This window comes from Anoplophora glabripennis, unplaced genomic scaffold (genome assembly GCF_000390285.2).
Source record: "Anoplophora glabripennis isolate ALB-LARVAE unplaced genomic scaffold, Agla_2.0 scaffold282, whole genome shotgun sequence".
In the NCBI taxonomy this organism is placed as follows: domain Eukaryota; kingdom Metazoa; phylum Arthropoda; class Insecta; order Coleoptera; family Cerambycidae; genus Anoplophora; species Anoplophora glabripennis.
In genome coordinates this window covers 633229-645963 of record NW_019417443.1, presented here as the reverse complement: position 1 = coordinate 645963, position 12735 = coordinate 633229, and the positions used below count along the sequence as shown (strand labels likewise).

The window sequence follows — 12735 nt, the reverse complement described above, 5'->3', positions numbered from 1 at the left end:
ACCAAGGTCCTTAACGGTTTCATAGCGAGAAAGTGCAATGTCAGTAATAACATAATCAAAAATAATAGGTAGTCTCTTCTTGGTATAAGAAACAATTTTACATTTGGGTATATTAAGATGCAATTTATTATTTGAACACCAAGTTTGCAAATTGGTTAAAGACTTCTGTAATTTTAAGCAATCACCTATGGAATAAATCGATGTAAAGATTTTCATATCATCAGCAAATAATAGCTTATTGCAGTCAACTACTTGACAAATGTCATTAATAAAAATTAGAAATAATAAAGGCCCTAGGTTTGAGCCCTGAGGGACTCCTGAAGTTGCAAAATAATTCGGTGACACAAACCCATTATATGAAACAAATTGGACTCTATTATTTAAGTATGATTTAAATAGTGATAACGCGTTGCTATTGAAGCCAAATTCGACAAGTTTCTTTAAAAGGATTTGGTGATCAAGTCTGTCAAATGCCTTTGCAAAATCTGTATAAATGGTGTCCACTTGACCGCCTTTATCTAAAGTATCAGATACAAATTGAGTAAATACTATCAAATTTGTAACAGTGGACCTGTTCATCATAAAACCGTGCTGTTCCACCACTAACTGACCTCTAATAACATTGTATATACGGTTATACAGTATAATTTCAAAAATTTTAGAAAAGTTGGAAAGGATAGATATAGGACGATAATTTTCAATATTCACTTTGTTGCCATTCTTAAAAATTGGACACACCTTTGCTTGTTTCCAATCAAGTGGAAATATATTTGTCTTCAAACATAAGTTAAATAATATTTTTAAAGGAACAACGAACACAGATATACAATCTTTTATAATGAATGAGGGTAATTTATCTGGCCCAGATGTCATCTTATTTTTTAATTTTTTGGATGCTAATAAAATTTCAGATTCAGATATAAGCAGATCAAGGATTCCCAGCCAAGAGTGAAGAAAATCTGTAGCTAGCAGCGACCTACTATAGTACATGAGCAACGGCAGAACAAACACACAAAAAACATTAAAGTTGTTTCTGTATTCCGGAACGGTTTTTTATCCCCTTGCGTTCGTTTTTTATACACAAGCGAGATTTATCAACTTAAAATTAAAAATTCCTCAACAGACAAAGAATGACTAGGCTGTAGTTTTTGTATTACACTTGAAATCGACAATATTTTTTTGTCAGAGTGTGAGGATTATCTTAAATACTTTTTTTATGTTTATTAATATGAGTCGAGTTTTGAAATCTGGAGTATATTGAGGCGTTAAAATATTTCGCATAATATATCAGTTTTAGATTTTTCACTCCATATTTTACGTAAGAAGATTTAAAAAGACATCAAAGACAGTATCCGTGAAGTAAGTTCGTCTGTAGACATCGATATTTGAAAATTTCGGAGCATATTATATTTGTTACACTTTTGAATGTACAGTATATAATTTTTTTTACATATTGCCTTGGCACAATATATTGTTTTTCAAAGTTAATTCAAAAGTTGTTTTAAAAACATCTTTGTGTTGTTGTTTTTCGATACTAGAAATCTAGGTATATGCAACCCTAACTGATGATATTGCCGGAAACAAGCATTAAAACTCATCCTGTATTCTTGCCGCTCTATTATTATTACCCCTCACAAAGACTACTGCTACTAAGGGATATTTTTGTTTCTACATTTCACTCGGGATTGTTTCATCAAGTAGCTTTCCTTCTAGTATAGAGTTAATATATATTAGCAGAAAAAAATTATATATGTATATAAACATCACACATTTAGAAAAAAATAACATTTTGAAACGACAGCGGCAAAAGCTTTCGACGTGATTAAATAGATTATAACGAGCATTCAAATAAAAACGTGGTCGAAGTTGGCTCTGACACATTGGACGTAGGGAGTAGCTTATAGCGACCAACTAAAACCTTATTTCTCAACGAGCTGTATAGCAGCTGTCAGTTTCAATAACGTTAATGACTATATAACTTTATTTTAAAGAATAATCGTGATAACAATAACAAACAATTAAAGGAGCTGCGGAAAGTGTCCCCCTCCTTGTTATAACAATAAATTAAAGCAGCTGCTGAAAGTGTCCCCCTCCTTGTTCCAAGCACTTTTCACACCTGTTCCTCAAAGAATTAAAGACATTTTCTAAGATGCTCGGGGTATTGTTAATTTCACGAATCTTGTCTATAAGTCGAGCCTGCAGATGGTTTAAATCAGGAATAGGCAGTTCAAAAATAGTGTTTTTAAGGTAAGGCCACAAAAAGAAATCACACGGCGTAATATCACATGACCTCGGTGGAAATTCATGTTCAGCATTGAGACTTATTAGTCGATTTTGGAAAACTTCCCTCAACATATTCATCGTCTCGCCTGCCGTATGTGCCCTTGCGCCATCTTGTTGAAAGTAAAAGTTTGTAATTTCGTTTTCTTCCAGCTGGTTAACAAAAGGAGCGATAATTTCTTCTCTATACCTTTGCGCAGTAAGAGTACCATTAAAAAAAATAGGTCCATAAATCCTCCTTCGATTGAGAGCACACCAAACTCCAATTTTTTGAGCGTGTAGAGGGCCCTCGACAAAAAAGTTATCTGGTTTTTCAGAAGACCACATTCTCATATTCTGTGAGTTTACGTAACCACTTAAATGAAACCAGGCTTCATCAGAAAAAAAGGTGATATTATGAAGTTCACCGTAGTTGTTTAAAAACCATTCACAAAATACAGCCCGTCGCGGAAAATCAACTTCATGAAGTTCTTGCTGACAAGTTAAACGATAGGAGAACAAACGCAAATCTTTTTTTAACACTGTGTGGCAGGTACCGACTGATACTCCCACCATTTGTGATAAAACACGTACAGAAGTTCTTGGCGCATTTTCCATTATTTGTTGGACATTTTCTTTTAATTCTTCAGTCCGCTTTTTAGGTCGGCCGCTTCCTTCTTTTCTTGTTACACTGCCCGTTTCACGAAAAACATTAACACAACGCTGAACTGCACTTTGAAAAATTTTGTACTCAACAACGCCGGGAAATTGATTTTGAAATTCTATGAAACATTCCTCAATAGAATACTTCCATATTCCATCAATCTTGCGTCCATTTCTAAAGTAGGACTCTATGATAAACACTTTTTGTTCTTGAGAAAACACCATTTTAAACGCTTTTTAAAACGAAAATATTCAAATTGATAGCGGCGATATAGCGCTTTGACAGATGACGTTTAAGTTCATTTGCTATACGCTACGCCCTACATCCAAATTTTCAGAACCAACTTGACCACGTTTTTATTTGAACGCTCGTTACACACACATGCACACACAAAGGCAAGGAAAATATGCTGGGAAATGACTATTTTGCGACTTTTTGTTTCGATAAGCTGAATTTATCAGGATAGATGCTAAATATTATGTACAATAACATACTAATTTCCACAGTAAAAAAAAGGGGGGAAGATTGTTTACAGGGTGGTTAATTGTATAATTTTTACATAAATTCACGTTTTTCGCTTATAACTTTTTTCCGTTCATTTCCACGAGAAAACAGTAGAGTACTTTTTTTCGTCTTTAGAATACCTACAAAACTAGCCCTCGAACGTCAAAAAATTTTGATTAGATCAAAAGTTATAAACAGAAGAAGTTTATTTATGGCTTTTGAATTAAACATTTATAAATTGCGTTATTATTACCAGATCGTTTTGGCATCGCATCTTCTCATTCCTTATCACTGTCTAATAACTCACACGAAATCTGGAATTGGAAAGTTGAATAGTTTACAAGTTATGGTCTTATAAACAAATTAACTAATTAGTCTGGACGATCCCGAGGATCTTCCACAATCGCACCGACTTTTTTCATGGTAGATTTCATAATAATACATTGAAATACCTATATCATTTGTTTTAATTTCAAATTTGCAACCTGGATTTTTTTTAATTCTTTAGCCTTAGTTGCAAAATAAAATATACGACGCACGAGCGTGATATAATTATATATTATTACATATTCGGAAAGCTTATGAAAAGAGCTTTAAGTTAAAAGAAATCGTCAAGATTTGTTGAAAAACAACGGAGTTATGGACTGTTAAAGTTGACGGCCTATTTGTTAAACAAATTAGGTTGGTAGCGGCAAAAAAAAATACTGTCATAACTGGCAACCCGAGTACTTTCCCAGATAAAAATATTTTATTTGTGGAAGTATGTTAAGTGCATAAGAAATATTGTTACAAGTCGCTTGATTTTCGGCGAGCCGTGGCGCGGCGGAAGGGTGGAGGAAGCGAACGACAGCGAGTCCGAAGAAAATGACAATAATATTCATAGTCCTGCCGTTAAATAAGCGAAATTCGCTTGAAAATAATATATTTGACAGTCTGTAACTTCGTTGTTTTTCAACGAATCTTGACGATTTTTTTTAACTTAAAGCTCTTTTTATAAGCTTTCCGAATATGTAATAATATATAACTATACACGCTCGTGCGTCGTATATTTCATTTTGCAACTAAGGCTCAAAATAAAAAAAAATGATAGATTCCAACGTATTATTATGAAATCCATCATGAAAAAAAATCAGTGCGATTGCGGAAGGTGTTCCAGGGCTAGTTTTGTAGGTCATTTGAAGACAGACAAAAAACTACAGTACTGTGTTTTCGTGGAAATTAAAGGAAAAAAGTTATAAGCGCAAGACGTGAATTTATGTATTGTTCTTTATCTGTTGCAAAGAAACGACAGTTGAAGAGAAATCACATAGTATAAAATAATAAAGCAATTTCCTTAATTTCTATTTTAATTCTAAACAAAATTATACAGGGAATTTTGATATTCATCTGGGGAATGTTGTGAAATTTCAAATTTATTAGATGATATGCGATTAAAACCTCTATACGGTACGGCTTAGCTATCGGACACGTCTGAACTATTACAATTGACCAGGAACGGACCGAGACCTTTTTTTGTTGAAATTTTACTCAATGTTTCTAGAAAGACATATTTTTAACAGGTATGGTAACAGTTCGCTTCTTAGGGATCGTTTTGATGACCAGCAGCAATTACATGTTATTTCTTTTTAACAAAATTTGAAATTATCCCTTTCCCGCTATATTACAATATTTTTAGATGTTAGACGAATCCGTTTTCATACCTCAGTTTTTTTCTTATACATAAACTGTGATCGGCGGGCCAAAAATTGTGTTGCGTACGGCCCTGTCACCAGGCTATTAACAATTAATTATTAACCGAGCAAACTGATCTCGTGATAGACCACGAGATGGTTTTGTGTCTTTTATGGTGCGACGGATAATAACGGATTTACACTCTCTCGACGACGACTATATTTCAGAATTTGAAATTAGCGATGACGTTCGTTTGATAATTCCTCACTAAAGGATTCCTCCGCCTGCTCGTGCCAAGCCAGCGGATCCACAAAGTTTTCCTAATCGGTTACGCACGGGAAAACGTCCCGGAAGGATCTGGTATCGAACGACGCGCTGTTGAAAGGAATGTAACGGTATAAGTAGCTGTAGCTGTTAGCGGTTTTTGGATGTTGCATTTGAAATTACTCAAAAAGATGTAACTCTGTGTACAGTACATGTTATTTGGCGTTTCGGACATTCGGGCCACACGTTGGGCGCCACATCGTCTAATTCCATCATTCTCTTGGGAATTACCTCTAATGTGGGGAGAACCGGCGTTTTTACTGAGCTATTTGTATATTGCCTGCAATGCTTTGACTCTCGTCTCTTGCTCACCAACAAAGAAGCAAACGGGACGCCTCCGTTTCTCGTCTTCTACTTCTCTCGGAAGGTCATTTTTGTCCCCTTGGACATGTTTCTCTGCTTTGGCCGGGGTTGGCTCTGCATTGAGAGACTGTTAACGGCTTTGTAGTTCTGATTGGAAAGTTGAGCTAAAATTTGAAAAAAAAACAAAGCCTTTATAATACAGTAAAAAGTATGAGAGCTAATAATCAAACATATTTTTTTAAGTTTTGTTTTGTTCTGGTTCTATTTACAACTTTTGACGTTTCGAGAGACATATCGCTCTCTTTTTCAGAAGTTACTCTGAAACTGTTTTGTTCTGCTCGGTTGCGCGTTTGCTCTTTTTTAGTAAAAGTTTTCTTCGTTTCTCTTTTTAAATTTAGAAAAAAGAAGGTATACAACATTTTTACTTTTTGAAATAAGTATCTATAACAAATCAGAAGTAATGAGGTAACACATTTCTTGTTTTTTGTTCTGAATGGTACAAAACTAAAATTATTATTAATTTTGATGGAAATCATATTTTTACAATACAGAGTGTCTTAAACTCGATAGTATGGGCCTAGTGAGAGGATACAAGAAATTTAAATAAAAATAGAAAGTATTATCTTTGGGATTTGACAGAACCGACTGATGACGTCATCAGTTAAATTTTTTCCAGAAACATATCCAAATTAACTTTTTCTGAATGAGAAAATATATTGTAAGCGCCAAAGTTATTCGTTTGACGATCGTATTGAGTAACGACAAGTATTTTGTGACATTTATGCACTTTAAACGACGAACATTCAATTATTTTCCAACGACTACTTGATCCTTCCACCGTTAATGCGATTTTTAGCTGGTGTTTCTTTTGAGACTCTTTAGGATGATATTGCTAATAACTTTTAATAGGGAAATAAAACAGAAAAATTGCTCTAATAAAAGTTTATTAGAAAAAAGAGAGCTTTTTAACAGGAAAAATATTTATATTAACGTATGCAAAAAAAAATACATGCACGTCAATGCATATTTTTAATTTTGTGTTTTTTTCAAGAAAAAATTTTTTGTTTTATTAATTTAGCAATTGATTGTATTATTTTTAATAAAATAGCAATATCCTTTAGAACTAAGCTCCAAATTAAAAAAATCGTAACAGAGATCTTTTATTAGGTGATGAACGACGATTACAGAAAATACTCACAAGATTAAAAATGTCAGTTGAAGCGTGCATATTATTAAAAAAGGGGATACTATGGCTTACACGCACGCTCTGATTTTAGTTTACACTAAAACTTTCCCTATCGTCTTATCATTCAAAATTTGAGAAAAAAATAACATTTCATAATTGAGTATTAAAAAGAAAACGAAAAACTTTAACTCTGTATTTTAGAAACCAAACATTTTATGTCTTTTGTATGACTAATATGAAGAATAACTGCTAAAGAGTGATAATATGTAATTAAAAAAAATCGTAGATGTAAGATTGTTCCCAGGTAGAAAATGCGAGTTTATCTCATCTTTTTTATTGTACGATTAGGTCAGCATTTTTGGACAATTTGCAGGATAAAAATGAACTGACTTAAGTGAATTTTACTTTATGTCAATAAAAATTACGTTCTGTTTCAAGGTCGGACAAAATATTTCATTCAGTCCTTTGCAAACTAAGGTACAAATATGCAGAATAATAATCCATTAGGTTTAAAATAATTGTTCATTGAAATCAGTCAGTATTGTTAGGGACTATTTAAAAATAGACTGGTCGAACTCAACTTATCAATGTTCGTGTATCATCCGGCAAACAGCTGCAGTCGTTCAAAATAAAAACGTTTTTTATTTTGGTACATTTTTTCTCAGAATTTAAAATCTCTCAGGTTTTGTTTAGGTGATCGACAGCATAATCCAAGTTTTTTTAAGGAACTTTTGTAACTCGTAAATATGTCGAAGCGTTCGATTTCTTTCTATAATTGTTGTTGCATTTGTTGATTAGTGTGCAATGGATTTATTTTAAATGTCTGTTGTTCAGCGGGCTCCTAAGCATAACATGACATGTTAATCACTAAATAGTCTGTTATATTTCAATTAGTAAGTGATGCAATTCACAAATCCAATTGAAGATTTATTTTTTAAATTATGTACATATTTTTTAAAGGTACCAAAAATCATAAATTCGCTTCACGTTCGATTTTTGTTTCGAAACATGAGTAAAAAAGCATCAAAAAACCGTTTTTTCTCTGCTGTCATTTACCGCATCCAGCTTATACTCGCTATGTTTGCAGAGCAGTTAAATAATTGTGGAAGTAGGTTTTAAAAAAATATATTGTATCGAAACGGGTTTATTTTTATTGACTCGTAGATTTAATTTATTATTTTATAACCAGCGTAATACATGGTTTATTGTTTTGAAAATAAAAATATTTCACTGAAAAATACAATCATGCTTAAACATCTCTTTTGTTTTCCTCATTGATTCCCTGTTTGCTTTCGATGGAGAAATAGATGTTACACATTTTTATGACAACTTCATTACCGGCTAAAACTTCTATGGTTGATAGTTAAAAATGTGCTTAATAGTTTTTTATCTATCTAATAAATTTCTAGTTTCTTTACAAATTGTAACTACTTTTGTCGATTTTTATTTGGTCTCGCAAAATTTTTTACCTACTTAAGTGTGCTAGGATCGAGATGTTCCAAATTAAAATTGCCTTACATTAATTGACACTATAATTTAGCAAATGATCTATTACAGCAGGGTGCGTCGCACGCTTAAATTTCTAATTTATAATAATGCCTAATGGCTCATCATAATGCTATTAAGGGCACTACTTGAATGAAAACTATTGCTTCATCCAGATGTATACAGGGTGTATTTAAATGAAGATTCCTTGGGTGAAAATAAGTCGATTTAACCTAACATACCTATATCCCAAGTCGTATAATAATAAAAAAGATACATGGTTTCAAAATGAAAAATAAAACATTGTTTTTCCTTATTAATTTCTATAATTTTAGTCAGAAATGTTTCAAATTCACAAGAGAGAGGTTTTTTAATGATGGGAAAAATAATATAATAATGATTTTAGAGTGTAGAGTACGAGGCGCCCTCTGCAGACAACGTTATGCATTACAGATTTATACCTCCACGAATATCAAGGTTCGAGTTGCTTAAGTAAATAAAAAATCGAATAGGTAAATGCCATTTGATAATACTCGTACATTGCAATTTTGAAGTATTAGTTTAAAGTGTTAATTGATTTTAGTCACTATTTACCCGCGTCCTAGATATTAAATAGTTTTGGAATTGGAATAAAATAACAAATTATTATTTTTTGAATGTTACAAGAACTGTTCTAGTGCTGTACGACTTTATCATGCCAGATATCTCAATCGTCGTGTTCCTGCTAGAGAAACTTTTGCGACGGTGCTGTTAGTATTATACGCCTGCTGACTAATACTGTAACACAAACGCACATGCACAAGAAGCACAGGGTCGGTTACATTTATGTTTAATTTTCTTAATTAATTATCTCGAAGACAGAATCATTTAGACTATCAATTTGACCAGTATCAATCATTAATTTATTTCAAGACTTAGATAAATCTAAAATTGGTTGAAAATGGTATTGAGAATGTAATGCCTTACGCAACATTTGTTGGTTTCTTATTTTTGTTAGCAAATAATGGCCTCAAGGATGTAAATAACGTGAACACAATTGACGAACATGATTAATACTGTGTATTTTAAAATTTATAATATGAACTGTAATAATAAACTTATTCCATATTTTACATCAAAGAATTTTCTAGATTTCATTAGATTTCACATTATTTCCCTTTGAGCATGCTGTGAGGCCAGGTCCTACACAAGAAGCGTAGGCCATAATGTGTGGGATAGTATTCTCCTCGATGACGCCAGAGTATAAGTGGGCCCACGGACCGTTGGCGAAGATGCCGACGTCGTCAGCTCCGTGAGTCTCAGATGTCAGATTGTAGATGCCAGGGAATTGGTAGTCTTTGTCGTCTGAAATTTTACAATTATTTTATTGTACTATTACTTACTTCAACACTTACTAGTATCGTCACTATCAACGCGGTGACCCTTTGGTTTGTACCCAGGACCGTTGGCGTAGTTCAATGTTAGATATCCATAACCGTTTGTGTCTTTCCCTGCTATTTCAAATATCTCATTGTTCCTCTCCGGATACCCCGACATAGACAGCGTATGGGCGTGATCTGCTGTCACGACGATAAGGGTGTCGTCTTCGTTCGTCATCTCCAAGGCCTTTTCAATTGCTTTGGACAGTTCGACTGTTTCGTCCAAAGCTTTATGTGCTAAGGCGGCGTGGTGACCGTGGTCGATTCGGCCGCCCTCTATGAAGAGAAAGAAACCTTTCTCTGCACCATTACCTCTGCTGACGACTTTGATCGCTGCTTCCGTCATCTCGGCGAGGGAAGGGGTGGAAGAGGTGTTTCGATCTAAGTTGTATGGCATGTATCCTTCACTGAAGAGGCCTAAGAAACGATAGGAATGTTTTGGAGGTTGTTAAAATACAGGTATCACTTACCTAAGACATATTCCGCGTCTTCTGGTACGTCCAATAGTTGATCTCTATTCCACACGTACCTTGCCTTTTGGTTTTTTTTGTCCTTCAACCATTCTTCTATGAGATTCCTTCCATCTGACCTGGTACCACGACTTCCTGCCTCATTCTCGTGTCCGATAGGTAGAAACATCTGGCTTCCTCCACCGAGTATAAAGTTAAATTTACTCCCCGTCTTCCCTTTGATGAGTTGGTAGGCAATGTCGCGACATTTGGTGGCGTTCCATCCGGCTTCCGTCACGGCTGTGTCGTTCTGCCACAATCTGTTGGCTATGTGAGCGTAGGTGCCTGGAAAATTGAAAAGTCTTCGTTTAGAGAATCCCACAATAATCGCTGTCCAAACAGTGGGCCAAGAATCGAACCCTGAGGCAGTCTTGGAGTCACAGAACAAAGTTTTTCTTACCTGACGGCGATGCGTCAGTTACTGTGGACGTGGTGACTATTCCCGTCCGTTTCCCAACAGCTTGCGACCAGGAAGCTATGGAGTGTACGTGGTTCTCTTCTTTTACCATCTCGTCGCAGTCGTTCAACTCTACTGCCGCCGTGACGCCGATTGTGGCGATGTTGGCTTTGACACCACCTAAGTAGGCCGTGGCTGAGCAAGCCGAGTCGGCCGTCTGGGCGTCTACGCAGTAGGTCTGGAAAACAAAAGAAAATCGTTTAGCTTTAAATACATGCCTCATCGCCTACTTCGTTTCATTCGTTGTGTATTACCTTGGACAGAGCTGTGTGGTGGAACCTTTCAAAGATTAGTTCGTCTTCTTCGGCCCCCATATACATCCTTGTGGCGGTTAATGTTGGGATCGACATGCCATCACCGATGAACATGATTACGTTCTTTGCGATATCTAAAGTAAAAAAATTAAGGCAGTATTTGGAAAAATTGCATTCAGAGCCGGTATAATTCAATTTTTGTTACTTTTGGCTTAGCAACTAGTCTTAAGGGGTAAAAATATACGATATATGACTAAAAAATAGCATCATAAATTTGTCTTAATTGATTAAAATTAAAACAATAGCTGTTTCTTTCTTCTGTCATTGGCAGTAAGTAAAATAGGCTAAAAGGGATTAAGGTCTTTATTAAATATTGATATTAGGTATATAACAAAAAACAAAAGTTTCTTGTTTTTAAGATAGACTTTTCAGTTTTTGTTGTTATACTCACTTTCATTGTGTCTAATTTTAAGTTTCTGTTTTAAGACTGCCTGCGCCTTTTCATGCCAATAACTGCCTGTGCTCTCAACATCCGTCATTCTATACTTGATCCTTTTGGGGGGTGGTGGATGCATCTGTCTGTCATCTAAAGGGTCAAAAAATATTTTCATCGAATAATGCCTAATTATTGATTATTATCAGTCATTTACAGTAATGCAATTTAACTTCATGTAGGTCGTTTATACTCATTCTTACCTAAAATAACATACGCTTTGATGCCGGAAAGAGTACCATAACACATCACAATAAAGAAAACGTGAAGCTTCATCTTCGTGTTATAGACCATTGACAACTATTCTAATCTACGAAACTATTTAAATTGCAGCGGGTGGCTTTGTTCAGCGTGCACAGTTACAGGGTGGTTAAGAATACTAGTTGTCGTCTCTAGAAAATCAAAGCTAACATGATTAGTTTTCGAAATATTTTTAAAAAATCGAAATTTTGAAAATCCGATTGTGCTTCATTTCAGCCTTGTTTGAGGTGACATTGAAAAAAAAAAAACACTTTCTCATGGCAACTTTTTGCCCTGTATCGAATGGCATCATCAGTTTTTATATGCAACCTTTCGACTTTCCAGGACCATCATCAACTTAATTTTTTACATCTTCAATGTGTTCGTTTCTTTATCTAAATTTCTTATTTAGATTTCTTGATTTATTGAATTATCGTACACCATCCATTTGTACACGCAAAATTTTCTTGCTTCAAATGTACAACATTTGATTTTAAGATATCGCACGTCTATATACAGGGTGTTAATGAATAGGTGTTACAAACGGATATGGTATGTAAAAAATCCAAAAATAAGTGCAGTTTACTTAATAAACATATGTCCTAAAGCGGCTCATTTTCGAGATACAGGGCGTTGAAATTTAAAAATAATAAACTATTTTTTCCTGTAGCTCCGGTATTAGTTAATATTTCTTTATCAAACTCAACAGACAGATTTACTAGCTTAAAGGATGCATAAATATGGCAGAAACCATTTATTGGCTTCTTCTAGTGGCGTGCGATAGGTGTCGTTTCACCTTTTATCCCCCCTAAATTGTGCGGCACTGTACAAATATTCGTTTTTCGTACGTTATAGAATTTACTAGTATTTTTTACGTAAATAATGTATACTTGTTAGACTTCCATAAAATGAGTAATTATCAAGTTATTAACATTTACATTACTGAGGTCACCTTATGCTCCAAAAAC

The 12735-nt window shown here is 34.4% G+C and overlaps 1 protein-coding gene across 1 annotated transcript; it reads right to left on the bottom strand.

Moving 5' to 3' along the window:
• Positions 1 to 9440: 9440 nt before the first annotated feature.
• LOC108907122 (membrane-bound alkaline phosphatase-like) lies at positions 9441 to 11827 on the bottom strand. Its single transcript, XM_018710653.2, has 7 exons — positions 11731 to 11827; positions 11486 to 11620; positions 11035 to 11168; positions 10724 to 10958; positions 10285 to 10608; positions 9791 to 10231; positions 9441 to 9740 (listed from the first exon to the last, which is right to left on the bottom strand). The coding sequence occupies exons 1-7, from the start codon at positions 11819 to 11821 to the stop codon at positions 9523 to 9525; spliced, it is 1578 nt and encodes a 525-aa protein (XP_018566169.1). The 5' UTR covers positions 11822 to 11827; the 3' UTR covers positions 9441 to 9522.
• Positions 11828 to 12735: the final 908 nt, after the last annotated feature.